Here is an 18,549-nt window from a genome sequence, read left to right as displayed (position 1 = left end):
CCAGGCTGATTTCAAACTCCTGACCTCAAGTGATCCTCCCATCTCGGCCTCCCAAAATGCTAGGATTACAAGTGTGAGCCATTGCGCCAGCCTCTACAGGGATTTATTAGTTTTTTCACTATTGTGTGTACTTCTACAGCTAATATAATGCAGTAACTTACCCTATAGTATGTTTCACTGCATTTTTCATTTCTATTTGGAAAAGCCATAATAAACACTTTTGACTTTTAAAGAGCTCATAACATTTACTTTAAATGTTTAATTTCATTTTCTTTAAACTCCAAATAATTAATTTCGAGATGACTCTACAATTTAACTTACACTCTAATATCCTATTCCAAAATGTTCTTTTGCATCAGAAAAATAAAATAAATTATGCATGTCTATAAGGTCAAAGAAAAGACAGCCTTTGTTGTATTTTTGTTTCTTAATTACAATTGTAATCTACAGAGTAGATCCCTCTCTTCTATGAGCCAGAACTCTGTGATAAGTTGTTTTGACATGTTTTTATCAGTTTTAGATGTAGACATTGCCGCTGTGGGTTGGTGAAGTAAGTCTTCTAATCTCCTTTTTCAAAGCCAGTCATCCATTCTTAAATATCAGAAAAACATGTTGCAAATAAATTGTATCTTATTGTATAATATGTCCAGTAAGTTGTAGAAAAAATTTAAAATTTATATTCTTCAAAAAATATTTTAAAGTGTTATTGCAAAATAAGACTACAAAGTATGTTCACTTCATATATTTTCACATAGATACAAAACTTCTAGATTTCCAAATAACAATTCATTAAATGATAAGAAGGTTACAAAGATTATGGTATGCATAACCTAAATAGCCAGTAAGAGCACTAAGTTCTGAGTATAAGTTGAACTCTGAAAATGCATGTATTTTTACTTGCTCCCTTAGAACATTCTAGAATGCACAAATACATATTTCAGAGCAGTGATATCATTTTACATCATGTTGCCTCTTGAAATTTCCTCTGTGTACTTGTGAGAGAATAAGAGTAAAAAGGACAAATAAAGTCTTAGTATTATTATGAAAATAGGTTTGCCCTTTAGGACCTCCCGAGAGGTCTCAGAGAACTGGAAGGAATGGATTGGAGGAGGTCAAAACTGGAGCTTTGGAGACCAATTAAGAGGCTGTTGGGATGGTCTATGTGGCAGTGGTTCTCCAACTTTTATGCATCAGAACCCCCTGGAGGGCTTGTTAAAAACCCCCTGGGGCTCCGCTCCCAGGATTTCTGATTCAGTAGGTCCAAGTCTGGCCCCAAAATGTGCATTTCTAACAAGTGCCCAGATGGTATTGATGCTGCTTGTTTTAGGACCACGCTTTGAGAACCACTGTGCTAGGGCCTTACTAATCATCTCAGACTTCACCCCAGATCTGTTGAAGATGAAACTCTGTGAATAAGATTTTCAGGTGATTTGTATACACATTAAAGTTTGAGAAGCACTGCTCTAAGAGACAGTTGATGGAATCCTAGACCTAAAGATAGAGAAAAGTTCACAAATTGAAAGGTTATTTATAAGAGGCAATAAACAAGACTTCGTGTCTGGATGTAGAGAAGTTAGAGAGAGGGAGAAATCACCAGAAATTATTTGGTTTCTTCTGGCTTGAGCAATTGAATAGGAGGTAATTCCTTTTCACTGGGAGAAAGGACACAGGAGATGAGTATATTTGGGGGAGTGGTATTTGAAATCAGTATTGAGTTGATTTACTACACAAAGTTCTCTTTTAACCTGCACATTGATGGTTTCACGTGGTTAAATAATAATGTCATGGACTCCTGGTGCTGCAAAGGGATTGGTAATGCATAAGAAGTGTTAGGCACACATGCAGGATTCTGCTTTCAGGTCAGACTCCGTTTGTGGCAGATATAAATTAGCAAAATGTGAGTCTCTTCTACATAAGGAGCATTTAAAACCTGTCTCCCATCCCTATAGCATTCAGCCCCTCAGACACAAGCATGTGGGAATGAGACACAGGGTAAACAGCCAAACTCACGTACCACCTATTGGTAATTCGATATTAGAAGAAGAGAAGAGAATATTCCAGATATTCCTGATCAGACCGGACCCAATTGTGTGACTGCCAGACTTGGGCAATTTCCATGTGCTTCCCTTTCAGGGACATATAGCTACCCATGTTCCTGACCAGCTGAGCCAGGATTATGACACAAAGCAGGCTGCAGAAGGAAGTAGTCGCCACTTAAGAATGAGTCAAATTTCTATCTGGTTGGGGGAGACATTACACTTTCAACCATTGTTTCATTTGATCTTCACATTATGGCCAGGTCCAGCAGGCATTTTAATTATCTCCATTTTGCAGATGAGGAGGCTGAGTTTCAAGGAAAGTAAATGACTTGTCTAGGGTTATTGAAATGGTAAGAGGATGGACTGACACTGAGCCCCAGGTATCCTGACTCCAAATTGTGTGTTCCTTTCACGATAATATCGTGCTGTAGTTCAACTTAGCAGCAGGCTGGTCTGTAGGACATTTGTCCCTTTTTTGGATTCCAATTTACTTCAATAACTAACTTGTATGAAATGTTCAAATAATAGCACTTGATTTCTTAAAATTGCTTGATTCTTAATACATTACAGATTATTAGTGAGCTTTTCTCTTAATGGTCAAGAAATTAACAATGAGTCACAGCAAAATGTCTGAAAGATGAGGAAAGAAAAAAACGCTTACATTGTCACCAGATCTGTTCATTATCCTCTGTGCTCTATATCAGATCAATCAATAGTTAATTAATAATGATGTTCTTCCTGAAGTACAAGGTTATAAATTAATTTAATGCTCATATGCATATTTTCTGTAGGAAAAGTGAGAGGAAAATGCCTGCCATGCCCATCTCATTGTAAGAAAATGTATGTAATGATTACAAGCCTATAATAAGAATGGTTTGCTTAGCCAAGTGTTTGTTCATTTCTGTTAATCAGTATTCATTTGAGCTACCTCCATGCAGTTTGTGGAAGCAGTGCAATCAGTTGAGTAGTGTGGCAGATTTAAATCAGTAATAAAAGCCCTGGGGAAATTAACAAGACAAAACATTAACCACAGAGTAAACATTAACATATATTAGCATTTTTATTATACCTGTAGAATTGTTAAATGGGCACGGTTGCTACTATTAAAAGTTTATGTTGTATGATCACATAATTTCAATGTATATATTGTTTTTAAACTTTTAAGATTTAATTAAATGAAATTGTATAGTGGTATGATAGATGATTCAAGAGAATGAACTGAAATTCATCATTTTATTTTAACTGGAAAACTGTGAAATTCCCACCCAACTCCACCTTCAGCCCCAAGGTACCACAAAGCAAATGCCACAGGTAATACTCATCCAAACTAGACAACTAGATCAGAGTTGATATTTAAATTGCATAACTCCCAGAGGAAGTTTTAGTTTTAATTCTTTAGGGTTCTGATGAATCCATCAATGATCCAAGACTAAATTTAAACGGTGTTTGGCAACATTTCTCAGAAAAGCACTTTTTTTTTCTAAGTTGGATGAACTTTCATTAGCTGAATTCAAGACATTATAATAACACTTCAATTAAGAGAGTGATATATTTGCATAAGCACAAACATTTAAATAAACAGAATCGAGTTCAGAAATAGCTCCACAAATAAGGCCAATTAAATTTAAAGAAATAAAAAATTGAAGTAACTAAATGAGAAATGATCTTAACAAATTGTACTGAAATAATCTGATAAATATTTGGAAAAACATAATCATTATTTCTTGAGTGTTAAATAACTTGGAAAGTTTGACAAGTTAATCAGATAAACAAATGGATAGCATTCATGATAGATAAACAGAGCATACACATTATTTTAAATATCAGAGAAAATATTTAAAGGAAAAGCATTAGGCCTAAAAATGTCATTAACTTTGTGAAAGTAGAAATCCAACAGGTCATATGATTTAAGCACTGTGAAATGAAGTAGAAATGTCAGTGAAAGGGAAATCAACAGGTAATATCTAGCCATGTAAAATTTTATTTAAGATCGATTTATTTTATTTCTTTTTTAAATAGTTTCAGCTTTTATTACAGATTAGAGGGTACACTTGCAGATTTGTTACATGGGTATATTGTACGACACTGAAGCTTCAGGTCCCAATGATCCCATCACCTAGGCCGTGAAAACGGCAATCTTTACCTCACACAACATACAAAAATTAACACAAAATGGGTTAAATACCTCATCATAAATGTACAAACGGTAAAGGTTCTGAAGAAAATATGTCTGTGACATTGCCATATGGAAAGACTTCTTTGGATAGGAAACAGCATCAATCATAAAGCTGCAAAAATAGATAAAATCAAGTTCATCAAAAATTTTTAAAAGTGTTCTGTGCAAAAGGCATCACTAAGAAAAGTGAAAAACCAGATACTGGGAGGGAGTATTTACAAAACATATATTTGAAAATGAAATGACAAGATTTGAGTAAACAGTGCAGCTTTATTCACAAAAGCAAAAATGTGGAAACTACCCAAATGTGTAAACATATTTGGTATATTTATTCAGCAATTAAAAGAACAAACTCTGGTAAACCACCAACATAGAATTCCTCAAAGAAAAAATTATCCTGAGCAAAAAAGCAGAAACAAATATGTAAATACTGAATCTATCCATATTTATTTTCTATATTTCTATTCTTTCTTTCTGTTATCAATCTAATCCTAAAAAAGACAAATCTCATCTGTAGTGATTAAAATGTCAGTCACTATAAAATTATAACAATATTTTATGCATTATGAGGTAGTGTTTACACATGTGTATACATTTACAAATCTCATCAAACCACAATTCAGGGATGCATTTTATTTTATGTATATTGGGTCTTAAAATATTCAATTAAAAAAAGAGTACGTCAACCAAAAGAGCTAATGTGCTGCAGCATAAACTCTGCTCCCCCATTAAAAATTATCTCTGAAAATTACTAACACATGATTAATTATATTAATTATACTTAATAAGACACATGACATAACCTTTATGTAAAACAACTGTCTATGCTTTCCATGTATTTGCTTAATCTCCATATATTCTACATCTTATGATTCTTATTTTCAGAACTTCTCCACTGAAGTGACTCATGTCATCATTATCAATCATCTAAATTTACTAAACACAGTGCATACTAGGTCCTCATCTTGCTGAATCTCTCCAGGTTGTTAAACCCAGAATATTGATCTGGGTTTTCTCCCTTTGGATGTTTTAATTACACTGGTGTTACATAAGGACAGGATTCTCCTACAAAATATTTAATATATGTTTCAGAAACATAAAAACATCACAGTTTCAAATAACCTTTTTTTTGGATTCAGGGAGTACATGTGCAGATTTGTCATATGGGCATATTGCGTGATGCTGAGGTTTGGGGTATGGATGGTCCCATCACCCAGGTAGTGAGCATAGTACCCAGTAGATAGTTTTTTAGCCCATGTCCCTTTTCCTCCTTCTCCCCTCTTGTAGTTCCCAGTGTCTGTGATTCCCGTCTTTATGTCCATGTGTATTTAACATTAAGCTCCCACTAATAAGTGAGAACATGCGGTATTTGATTTTCTGTCCCGGCGTTACTTTGCTTAAGAAAATAGTCTCCAACTGCATCCATGTTGCTGCAGGGGGCAATATTTCATGCTTGTTTGTGGCTGAGTAGTATTCCATAGTGTATATGTACAATATTTTTTTAATCCAGTCTGCTGTTGATGAGCACCTGGGTTGATTGCATGTCTTTGCTATTGTGAATAGTGCTGTGATGAACATATGGGTGCAGGTGTCTTTTTGGTAGAATGATTTGTTTTCCTTTGGCTATATACCCAGTAATGGTATTGTTGAATCAAATGGTAGTTCACCTCTTAGTTCTTTGAGGAATCTCCAAACTCCCCTCTGTAGTGGCTGGACTAATTTACACTCCCACCAGCAATGTGTAAATGTTCCCTTCTCTCTGCATCCTCACCAGCATCTGTTGTGTTCAGACTATTTAACAAAAGCCATTCTAAATTCTGTGAGATGATATCTCATTGTGATTTTGATTTGCATTTCTCTGATGATTAGTGATGATAAGCTTTTTTTTTACATCTTTATAGGCCACTTGTATGTCTTCTTTTAAGGAGTGTCTGTTCATGCCTTTTGCCCACGTTTTAATGGGGCTATTTGTTTTTTGCTTGTTGATTTATTTAAGTTCCTTATAGATTCTGGATATTAGGCTTTTGTCAGATGCATAGTTTGCAAATATTTTCTCCCATTCTGTAGGTTGTCTGTTTACTCCCTTAATAGTTTCTCTTGCTGTGCAGAAGCTCTTTAGTTTAATTAGGTTCCACTTGTCAATTTTTGTTTTTGTTGCAATTGCTTTTGAGGATTTAGCCATAAATGCTTTGCCAAGGGTGATATCAAGAAGTGTATTTCCTTGGTTTTCTTCTAGGATTTTTATAGTTCAAAGTCTAATATTTAAGTCTTTAATCTATCCATCTTGAGTTAATTTTTATATATGGTGAAAGATAGGGGTCCAGTTTCAATCTTTTGCATATGGCTAGCCATTTATCCTAGCACCGTTTATTGAATAGGGAGTCAACTTTGCCAAAGATCAGATGGTTAAACATCAGAATTTTTTTAAATGTAGGAATTACCAAAGATTTTGTAGTCAACCCAATAATCTGAATTCTGGAGCCAGGGTCAAGGGACATCCTGCAGGCAGCAAGTGGCAGGCTAGACCTACTTGGGAGCCTCCTCTTCCATAGAATTTGACATGCAGTGCTTTCGTATGGTTACTAATTGTCTCTTACTTGGCAGACCAAAGAATTTAAATCATCCCACTATTGGCTTACTGCCACTTGAAATACTACCTGAAACCTAGGTTAAAATTGAATGTCAGTTTTCTGTTGAACAACTTTAGCCATTTCTTGGAATATGTTTAGAGGATTTTCATCATTATTACTGTCCTCCAATTATGGGTAAGGTGTCCACATAACCACAGACCTGGGCCACACCCAATACTGGGAATCCCCAGAGCCTATGCCGGTGACAGAAATCCATGACACGGGAAAATCGAAAACAGAAACATAGGTTTTAGAATCAGACAGACCAGCATTCAAGTCCCAGCTCTACCATTTACTAACATTGTGACCTTGCTTTTAAGTTCCCCAACTTTTGTGAGCTTCAGTTTCCTTATATCTAAAACGGGGCTAATAATACCCATCCTGTGTAATCCCAGCGCTTTGGGAGACCAAGGTGGGCAGATCACTTGAGTCTAGGAGTTCAAGACCAGTCTGGGCAACATGGTGAGATCCCGTGTCTAGCTACATTAGCTAGGCATGGTGGTGTGTGCCTGTAGTCCCAGCTGCTCAGGAGGCTTAAATGGGAGGATTACCTGAGCCTGGGGAGATCAAGGCTGCAGTGAGCCGTGACCACACCACGGCACTCCAGCCTGGGCAACAGAGCAAGGCCCTGTCCCAAAAAAATAAATAAATAAGTAATATCTGCTCTGTATACCTCAGAGCGTTGTTGGTAGGACTGAGTAAAGAGAATGGAGAATGGATGTAGAAGTTATCTATGAAGCACTAGGTTGGAATAGGGTATTGTGTAAGAAACGTGAAGTGTTGGTATTGTTGAGAAGCTTTCGATATAGGCTTTCTTTCTCTGTTCAGCCATCTGGAGTAAAAGATCAAGTCTGAATTTTTTTGTCACTTGAGAGTTCCCAGAACCAACAGTGAATAGGGGCCTGAGAATGACAGATTTTAACCAATGGAGTAGCTGCATTTCTTGACATGTTCATTATAAGGTATAGGAGTGAATTATATCAGACCAAATTTTGCATGATTTCAGAGTCTTTGGTAATAATGGGATTCAGGACACACCACCCCAAAATATGGCACCTTTGCATTTAAGAAAACCCCAAAACAAGAAAGTCACTCTCACCTTCCCCTCACCCTTCTCCCCTGAAGCAGGTCATAAAACCTAACTGACCCTCTTCTGAAGTATGTCATAAGACCATCATGTGAGAGGTGCCCACCCTATACCCAGAAGAAAGAAACATCTTTACCTCCAAAGTTACAGGGATACAAAGAAAATCTGAAGAAACTGCCCTGGCTAAGTTTCCCCAGTTTATTACCATTTGGTTATAACCTCTTTGTCCAATCACAATTCACCACTCTCCATTTCCTTAACAAACTTAGCATAAAATCCACAGCTTTCCCCATTTCTTTGGGTCTTCCTTTCTAAAGGCTCTTGTGTGATGTAAAACTTATATTAAACATATTTGTATGGATTTCCCTTTTAATTTGTCTTTTATTACAGGTGCCTCAGGCATAGGTCAAGAAAATAAAATTTTCCCTGCCCTGCAATAACATACTCCATTCAGAAAGTAATTTTCACCTTTTTTTTTTTTTTCAAGGAAACTGAGAAGAAAATATGGCACTCCAAATATCCTATCTTCCTCCTGTGTATAGGGCTAGAGTTACAGGTAGAGTGAAGCTATGGGACCAGGTCACAGTGAAGTCCTGGTGTGGGTGAGAGGTGGAAGTGGGGTGGTAGGCCAGGTTTCTTGATGCCCAGCCTACTGGGCTCTGCATGATCTAGACCATGCTTGTCCAACCTGTAGCTTGCAGGCTGCATGCAGCCCAAGATGGCTTTGAATGTGGCCCAACATAAATTCATAAACTTTCTTAAAACATTATGATATTTTTTGGNAAATGTCAGTCACTATAAAATTATAACAATATTTTATGCATTATGAGGTAGTGTTTACACATGTGTATACATTTACAAATCTCATCAAACCACAATTCAGGGATGCATTTTATTTTATGTATATTGGGTCTTAAAATATTCAATTAAAAAAAGAGTACGTCAACCAAAAGAGCTAATGTGCTGCAGCATAAACTCTGCTCCCCATTAAAATTATCTCTGAAAATTACTAACACATGATTAATTATATTAATTATACTTAATAAGACACATGACATAACCTTTATGTAAAACAACTGTCTATGCTTTCCATGTATTTGCTTAATCTCCATATATTCTACATCTTATGATTCTTATTTTCAGAACTTCTCCACTGAAGTGACTCATGTCATCATTATCAATCATCTAAATTTACTAAACACAGTGCATACTAGGTCCTCATCTTGCTGAATCTCTCCAGGTTGTTAAACCCAGAATATTGATCTGGGTTTTCTCCCTTTGGATGTTTTAATTACACTGGTGTTACATAAGGACAGGATTCTCCTACAAAATATTTAATATATGTTTCAGAAACATAAAACATCACAGTTTCAAATAACCTTTTTTTTGGATTCAGGGAGTACATGTGCAGATTTGTCATATGGGCATATTGCGTGATGCTGAGGTTTGGGGTATGGATGGTCCCATCACCCAGGTAGTGAGCATAGTACCCAGTAGATAGTTTTTTAGCCCATGTCCCTTTTCCTCCTTCTCCCCTCTTGTAGTTCCCAGTGTCTGTGATTCCCGTCTTTATGTCCATGTGTATTTAACATTAAGCTCCCACTAATAAGTGAGAACATGCGGTATTTGATTTTCTGTCCCGGCGTTACTTTGCTTAAGAAAATAGTCTCCAACTGCATCCATGTTGCTGCAGGGGCAATATTTCATGCTTGTTTGTGGCTGAGTAGTATTCCATAGTGTATATGTACAATATTTTTTTAATCCAGTCTGCTGTTGATGAGCACCTGGGTTGATTGCATGTCTTTGCTATTGTGAATAGTGCTGTGATGAACATATGGGTGCAGGTGTCTTTTGGTAGAATGATTTGTTTTCCTTTGGCTATATACCCAGTAATGGTATTGTTGAATCAAATGGTAGTTCACCTCTTAGTTCTTTGAGGAATCTCCAAACTCCCCTCTGTAGTGGCTGGACTAATTTACACTCCCACCAGCAATGTGTAAATGTTCCCTTCTCTCTGCATCCTCACCAGCATCTGTTGTGTTCAGACTATTTAACAAAAGCCATTCTAAATTCTGTGAGATGATATCTCATTGTGATTTTGATTTGCATTTCTCTGATGATTAGTGATGATAAGCTTTTTTTTTACATCTTTATAGGCCACTTGTATGTCTTCTTTTAAGGAGTGTCTGTTCATGCCTTTTGCCCACGTTTTAATGGGGCTATTTGTTTTTTGCTTGTTGATTTATTTAAGTTCCTTATAGATTCTGGATATTAGGCTTTTGTCAGATGCATAGTTTGCAAATATTTTCTCCCATTCTGTAGGTTGTCTGTTTACTCCCTTAATAGTTTCTCTTGCTGTGCAGAAGCTCTTTAGTTTAATTAGGTTCCACTTGTCAATTTTGTTTTGTTGCAATTGCTTTTGAGGATTTAGCCATAAATGCTTTGCCAAGGGTGATATCAAGAAGTGTATTTCCTTGGTTTTCTTCTAGGATTTTATAGTTCAAAGTCTAATATTTAAGTCTTTAATCTATCCATCTTGAGTTAATTTTATATATGGTGAAAGATAGGGGTCCAGTTTCAATCTTTTGCATATGGCTAGCCATTTATCCTAGCACCGTTTATTGAATAGGGAGTCAACTTTGCCAAAGATCAGATGGTTAAACATCAGAATTTTTTTAAATGTAGGAATTACCAAAGATTTTGTAGTCAACCCAATAATCTGAATTCTGGAGCCAGGGTCAAGGGACATCCTGCAGGCAGCAAGTGGCAGGCTAGACCTACTTGGGAGCCTCCTCTTCCATAGAATTTGACATGCAGTGCTTTCGTATGGTTACTAATTGTCTCTTACTTGGCAGACCAAAGAATTTAAATCATCCCACTATTGGCTTACTGCCACTTGAAATACTACCTGAAACCTAGGTTAAAATTGAATGTCAGTTTTCTGTTGAACAACTTTAGCCATTTCTTGGAATATGTTTAGAGGATTTTTCATCATTATTACTGTCCTCCAATTATGGGTAAGGTGTCCACATAACCACAGACCTGGGCCACACCCAATACTGGGAATCCCCAGAGCCTATGCCGGTGACAGAAATCCATGACACGGGAAAATCGAAAACAGAAACATAGGTTTTAGAATCAGACAGACCAGCATTCAAGTCCCAGCTCTACCATTTACTAACATTGTGACCTTGCTTTTAAGTTCCCCAACTTTTGTGAGCTTCAGTTTCCTTATATCTAAAAACGGGGCTAATAATACCCATCCTGTGTAATCCCAGCGCTTTGGGAGACCAAGGTGGGCAGATCACTTGAGTCTAGGAGTTCAAGACCAGTCTGGGCAACATGGTGAGATCCCGTGTCTAGCTACATTAGCTAGGCATGGTGGTGTGTGCCTGTAGTCCCAGCTGCTCAGGAGGCTTAAATGGGAGGATTACCTGAGCCTGGGGAGATCAAGGCTGCAGTGAGCCGTGACCACACCACGGCACTCCAGCCTGGGCAACAGAGCAAGGCCCTGTCCCAAAAAAATAAATAAATAAGTAATATCTGCTCTGTATACCTCAGAGCGTTGTTGGTAGGACTGAGTAAAGAGAATGGAGAATGGATGTAGAAGTTATCTATGAAGCACTAGGTTGGAATAGGGTATTGTGTAAGAAACGTGAAGTGTTGGTATTGTTGAGAAGCTTTCGATATAGGCTTTCTTTCTCTGTTCAGCCATCTGGAGTAAAAGATCAAGTCTGAATTTTTTTGTCACTTGAGAGTTCCCAGAACCAACAGTGAATAGGGGCCTGAGAATGACAGATTTTAACCAATGGAGTAGCTGCATTTCTTGACATGTTCATTATAAGGTATAGGAGTGAATTATATCAGACCAAATTTTTGCATGATTTCAGAGTCTTTGGTAATAATGGGATTCAGGACACACCACCCCAAAATATGGCACCTTTGCATTTAAGAAAACCCCCAAAACAAGAAAGTCACTCTCACCTTCCCCTCACCCTTCTCCCCTGAAGCAGGTCATAAAACCTAACTGACCCTCTTCTGAAGTATGTCATAAGACCATCATGTGAGAGGTGCCCACCCTATACCCAGAAGAAAGAAACATCTTTACCTCCAAAGTTACAGGGATACAAAGAAAAATCTGAAGAAACTGCCCTGGCTAAGTTTCCCCCAGTTTATTACCATTTGGTTATAACCTCTTTGTCCAATCACAATTCACCACTCTCCATTTCCTTAACAAACTTAGCATAAAAATCCACAGCTTTCCCCATTTCTTTGGGTCTTCCTTTCTAAAGGCTCTTGTGTGATGTAAAACTTATATTAAACATATTTGTATGGATTTCCCTTTTTAATTTGTCTTTTATTACAGGTGCCTCAGGCATAGGTCAAGAAAATAAAATTTTCCCTGCCCTGCAATAACATACTCCATTCAGAAAGTAATTTTCACCTTTTTTTTTTTTTTCAAGGAAACTGAGAAGAAAATATGGCACTCCAAATATCCTATCTTCCTCCTGTGTATAGGGCTAGAGTTACAGGTAGAGTGAAGCTATGGGACCAGGTCACAGTGAAGTCCTGGTGTGGGTGAGAGGTGGAAGTGGGGTGGTAGGCCAGGTTTCTTGATGCCCAGCCTACTGGGCTCTGCATGATCTAGACCATGCTTGTCCAACCTGTAGCTTGCAGGCTGCATGCAGCCCAAGATGGCTTTGAATGTGGCCCAACATAAATTCATAAACTTTCTTAAAACATTATGATATTTTTTGGTGATTTTTTTTTCTAGCTCATCAGCTATTGTTAGTGTTAGTTTATTTTATGTGTGGCCCAAGACAATTCTTCTTCTTCCAATGTGGCGCAGGGAAGCCAAAAGATTGGACACCCCTGATCTATACCTTGCTGGGTCCCAGCAGTGTATTTTCCTTATGTAGGTGCAAGGATGGTGCTTCTGGATCCTGGCAGAAAAGAATGATGCTAAGGTTACTAAAATGTCTTCCTGGCCAGGCGTGGTGGCTCACGCCTGTAATCCCAACACTTTGGGAGGCCGAGGCAGGTGGATCATGAGGTCAGGAAATCGAGACCATCCTGGCTAACACGGTGAACCCCGTCTCTACTAAAAATACAAAAAAATTAGCCGGGCACAGTGGTGGGTGCCTGTAGTCCTAGCTACTTGGGAGGCTGAGGCAGGAGAATGGCGTGAACCTGGGAGGTGGAGCTTGCAGTGAGCTGAGATCGCACCACTGCACTCCAGCGTGGGCGACAGAGCGTGGGCGACTCTGTTTAAAAAAAAAAAAAAAATTATTTTCCTGGCCTGGATATGGTCAGAGGCCCTGCCTTCTTCTTATGTTTCAGGATTTGTAACCCTGCAGAACACTATTGCTTCCCTTGTCATAAGTCTGGTACATAAATAAAAAACACCTTTAGGAATCATGGTCTATGGAAAACAAAAAGGTTTTATACTCCAGTCTTTTGATAGAGACACTCACCTATCCAATAAATTCCCTCCAACTAACCAAATTTAAAGGTAGCACCATCCTTAACTAGATACATTAGTCAGTGAAAGGAAATTGGATTACACTTCTTATTTAAGAGCCTAAAACTTCTGGGCAGGATACTGATTTCTAAAATGCCACTTGGGAGGCTGACTTCTTCAGTAGGGGCTGCTGAAGAATAAGACTCAAGTCTCCCAGCATAGCCTGACGTTTCCCAAGTGTGAAGCTGAAAGGACTTCTTTAATGTGAATGCTGCATCTCTTTGTAAGTTATGTTTTCTTTTAGTGTCCACTTCTCAAAATAAGCTCATAATATTCACCTATAGCTCACATAGTGTGGAGGTGAAAGATGTAGGGAGAAGAGCCCAAAGGAGGGAATATATTTGACAAACGCTTTGTATATGAGAAGAATTTGCTTCATGGTAGATTTGTGGAAGAAAATGCAGCCTGTCTGATAAGATATGGCACATTTCAGATGGAGGAGTAGGGTTATTGGCAGGACACCATTGTTTGCCCCTTACCCCACACAGAGCCTTGGAAAGTTGGCTTGATAATACCACATTGGGTGGCTTGGGAAGAAAGGTCAGACTGCAGAGTGGCGACATTATCATTTGTTCTTGACCTTCCTACTTTTGCCTCAGCTGCACCCCTTTCCAGTAGGTTGGGGCTGGTGAGGGCAGGGAGGGGGTCAAAAACTTTAAAGTCTTGCTGTGGACCAGATACTATTCACTGATACAAAGGGCTGACTTTCAATGGGGAAGGAGATTTCACAGCTGTGGGTTGCAAGTAGACAAGTTACTGTGAAAGATGTGTGAAAGATTTGATTTTGGTGCTGGATTGGGAACAGGTGTAGGTCAAGAGAATGTGTACTGTGCTCCTGAATGTGCCAAGAATACTTTGATCCTAGTGAAATAAGTTCTCACATGAATGTTTGTTCACAGAATAATAGATATTAATGGAAAAAACATCAAGGTTTTGTTCCATGAAATTTCACCTGCATTTTCACAAAGTAAACATGTATATGTCTTCAGATAGAAAGTGGTAATACATAGTCTGCCCTCATTTATTTGGCATCTGCATTATATGCTTTGAAAATGAATGGAACTTAACTCTCCAATCCAGCTAGGTAGCCCCTGACCTAAAGCACCCTACCAGACTGCTGCTAGTTAAGGCATATTCATGGAATGCACACACTTTGTTTGAAATTAATATTAGCCCAAGTCACATAGCATTCCATAAGCACGTCTGAAAAATTCAGTATCATGCATTCCAAAGCTAAATTGAATGTCTTTAAGTGTCTTCGGCTTTTGTTTTATTCCCATTAAGATAAACCGTTGAGTATAGCTCCTCTGAATATCAAACTATAGATGCTATCTTTTATAAATGAAGGTGATGCTACTCTGATTCTAGATTTTTTTTCTAATTCAATAATGTATTTATATGAAAAGCCTTCCAAAGCTGTATAAATAGATAACTTAGTAAATGCTGTCAGGACCATCTTGAGAAATCCAGAAGCTGGGATTACCACACAGAGCCCATGGCTTATAAGTAGAGTACTGAGCTGAGGCTGATAATAGAAGATTCTTTCAATTCGCTTCAATTAATTCACCTAACAGTGCACAAAATCCAGTCTGAATAGCGTGGAAATACAAAAGTGACAAACATACACCCCTTCTCCTTGCCAAATATTTCTAATATTTTCCTGAAGTTTACAGTCTATATATTTACCTTGGCTACGTTGGGTGGCTATGTTTTTGGGGACTGGTAATTCTTTATATTTTTCTACAATGTACAATGTAAGCCACTGGAAGGTCAAGCATTATCTGCTAGGAAGGAAATACCGCATAAAGTTTGAAATCAGACAAATGGGTTCTAAGTCAGACAAGTCAGTCCACTGTGTATTTGCCTCATGCAAGTCACTTAACTCCCTAAGCCTCAATTTCCTCATCTCTAAAATGGGGATGATAATCGTTGGCATAGTGCCTGGCACAAGGGAGATATATAAGAATGTTAATATTCATATTTTTTATATGGAAGTTCATTTAGGCTTTTGCTTGAATGTGAAAAAAGTAGCAAATCTAGTAATAATTAAACCAAAAAAATCAAGTAGAATGGAGCTAAGTAAGAAAGATTATGCCATTTTTTAAAAAAGTATTGCTATATGAGTGTAAAAGAGGTCAGCTTTAGAGAGAGATATCCAATAAATATTTCTGAATGAATGAATGAATGAGAAAAGATGGAAGGAAGAAAGGGAGGGAAGAAGGGAGGAAAGAAGGAGACAGGGAGGAAGGAAGAAAGGGAGAATCTTGAGCAATTATGTTTTAAAATACTTTTAATCCTGAGCTTATTTAATGATATATGATTCATAGGTGATTACGCTTGCTTATTTATTTATTTATTTATTTATTAGAAACAGGATCTCCTTATATTACTCAGGCTGGAGTGCAGTGGCACAATCATGGCTCACTGCAGCCTTGACCTCCTGGGCTCAAGCGATCCTCCTACCTCAGCCTCCTGAGTAGCTGGGACTACAGGTGTACACCACCATGCCTGGCTAATATTTTACTTTTTGCAGAGACTGGGTCTTGCTGTGTTGCCCAGGCTGGCCTTGAACTCCTGACCACAAGTGATCCTCTTGCCTCAGCCTCCCAAAGTGTTGGAATTACAGGTGTGAGCTACCTGTCACTGGCTACTGATTGGTTGACTTGTCTTCTTCCCTTGGGCATTTTTAGGAAAGCCAGATGAGCAACCACACTTTTTATCAGAGTACCTTAGCTTGGGTCTTATATCAAAATACTCATAGAAATTGGGAGCACTCTGTGCTTGGGAGGCTGCTCTTATGTTAACTGGCTACACAACTCTCATCTTCTGCACCAGTTCTTCCTAAATTTTGCAATTCCCTTTTGTGAACTTCTTCATATGTATTAATACCAAATGCCATTGAAAGGTATGAATAGCATGAGGCCTGTGTTGACGGTCCTCTCAAATGTATACATCACTGTAGAAAAAAAAGCCATTTTTTTATCTTAGGAAATCTCTGAATAGGCTGTACTCAGAATGGGGTCCCCATTCTCAGTCTCCAGCCTTCTTTCCACCAATGGTTCTTTGCCTTACAAGCTTATCACCTTTTTTGACTCTAGTCATAGCTTTGTTCTGCTATTTAAAATTGGGGGAAGAAATTGAAGTGCCTTTCAGAATTTGTTTCTACTATCATATCTGCACAAGTATCATATAATTATATTGCATTTCTTTTTTCAGATTGGCAAGTTATGTGCCCATTCTCAACAACGCCAATATAGATCTGCTTATTATCCTGAAGATCTGTTTATTGACAAGAAAGTATTAAAAGTTGCTCATGTAGAACATGAGGAAACCTTATCCAGCCGAAGAAGGTGAGAGGTTTCTTTTTTTCTTTATTCCAGCATACAATTAGCAATTGTATTTTAAGGTCAAAAACTACTAGAGTGAAACTTCTTAAATACATGTTATTTAGTTCTTCTGAGTAGAGTGCTTGATTAATTAAATTTTATCATCTGTCAATGTTTAAAAAAAGATGTGGTATTATAGCCAAGCCATATTTAAATGTAAATTTACTGCTCATAAATATCTAGTACAGCAATACGTGTGGAAAGGACTTCCCTATTCAAGATCTTTTATTGATTAAGCAAAATAGTTTCTGCTTACAATCTTGTCTCACAATTTCTTGGCTTGCTTTGTAGCTTTTCCCATTATTAACAGTGAGTCAGAGGTAAATTCACCAGAGAGAAGCTGGTGAGACACATTCATGTGTATACACACACACACATACACAGACACTGCACACTTTACGCACTCTTTTAAAAATGATAAAATGAAGGATCTGGTTCCTGGTTCTTAAAACAACAGTCAAGGAACAAAATCCAGGTTTGTTTCTTGTTCTCTTCATCCATTCTCCCCTGATACAGATTCCCTCTATCCCCATTCTATTGTTTTGATTACAATAAAGGGGTAGAAATTGGATCAAAAGCCCAATACAACTCTAGAAGAACTGCCCTACCTGAAAAGACTGCACGTGTAGCCAGCCCTACCACTGGCTCAAGAATAGCTAGACATGAGTTGTTCCTATTAACCTTGAGGGGGTTAGGTGAGATTGGCCTATAGATAGAAAATGAAGAAAGGAATTATGTAACATCCCAGATTTGGGCTAAACTATTCCATTCCTCTCATTTTCCTATAGGGGTTTCTGAGATGGTAATTCTTAGCGTGATCTGATACAATTTAGGATGAAAGAAGGCAGTAATGCAACTTAACAGAGTTCCCCTACTGAAGCATTTTGGAAAGTCCTTATTTCTTCTCTTTTGTTGACTTCCAATCTAATGGATTCCTAGTTTCCCTGTAGTAACTATTTTAAAATGTGATTCCAGGACTTCTGGGAGTCCCAGTGACACTTTCAGGGCACCTATGAGATGTTCCTTTTGCTAATTACATATTTGTGTGAAACTGGATATTGTTCATATACTTCAACCAAAACAATTTATTACAACATATTAAATGCAGAAGTCTATAGGAGAATCTAACTATCCCCTATCAAGCGAGACAGTAGAGACAGCTTGCAAAAATGAAAAATGATACCATTTTTTTCACTATTGTCATGAAATGTTATTAATATTTATATTAACATGTAATAGGCCCATAATTGCTAGTTTCAAATTAATAATAAATTTTAAATTTTAAAAAAATTCTAAAACAGTAAATATCAATAAATATATATCATATAAACAAAATCTCTTTGGGATCCTGAGGCTGCAGTCATTCAAAATGTTGATGGAGTCTAGAGGACCAACTTCCAAAGTGGCTCACTTACAAGTGTAACAAGTTAGTGCTGGTTGTTGGAAGGAGGTCTCAGTTCCTCACCATATGGACCACGTGAATGGCCTCAGGACATGGAAGCTGGCTACACCACAGTAAGTGATCCGTGGAAGACAGCAAGGAGAAAGCTATAGTGTCTTTTATGGCCTAGTCTTTGAAGTGACACATCATCAATTTTGGCATATTTGATTTGTTAGAAGTGAGCCACTAATTCTTTGTGGTTTTTTGTTTTGTTTTGTTTTGTTTTTTTGAGACAGAGTCTTGCTGTGTCACCCAGGCTGGAATGCAAT

At 37.7% G+C, this 18,549-nt stretch overlaps 1 protein-coding gene across 1 annotated transcript in view; it reads left to right on the top strand.

Annotated features, from left to right (window-relative positions):
• Positions 1 to 18,549, top strand: part of GPC3 (glypican 3) — a gene marked incomplete at its 3' end in the record, with an annotated part of 127,021 nt that overhangs the window by 47,545 nt on the left and 60,927 nt on the right. The window contains exon 2 of the mRNA XM_017870742.1: positions 16,670 to 16,803. Coding sequence (XP_017726231.1) covers positions 16,670 to 16,803 — 134 coding nt within the window. The remainder of the gene's footprint in view (positions 1 to 16,669; positions 16,804 to 18,549) is intronic.

Source organism: Rhinopithecus bieti, unplaced genomic scaffold (genome assembly GCF_001698545.2).
Source record: "Rhinopithecus bieti isolate Rb0 unplaced genomic scaffold, ASM169854v2 scaffold_5781, whole genome shotgun sequence".
Taxonomy (NCBI): Eukaryota; Metazoa; Chordata; class Mammalia; order Primates; family Cercopithecidae; genus Rhinopithecus; species Rhinopithecus bieti.
This window is presented reverse-complemented; position numbering and strand designations above follow the sequence as displayed.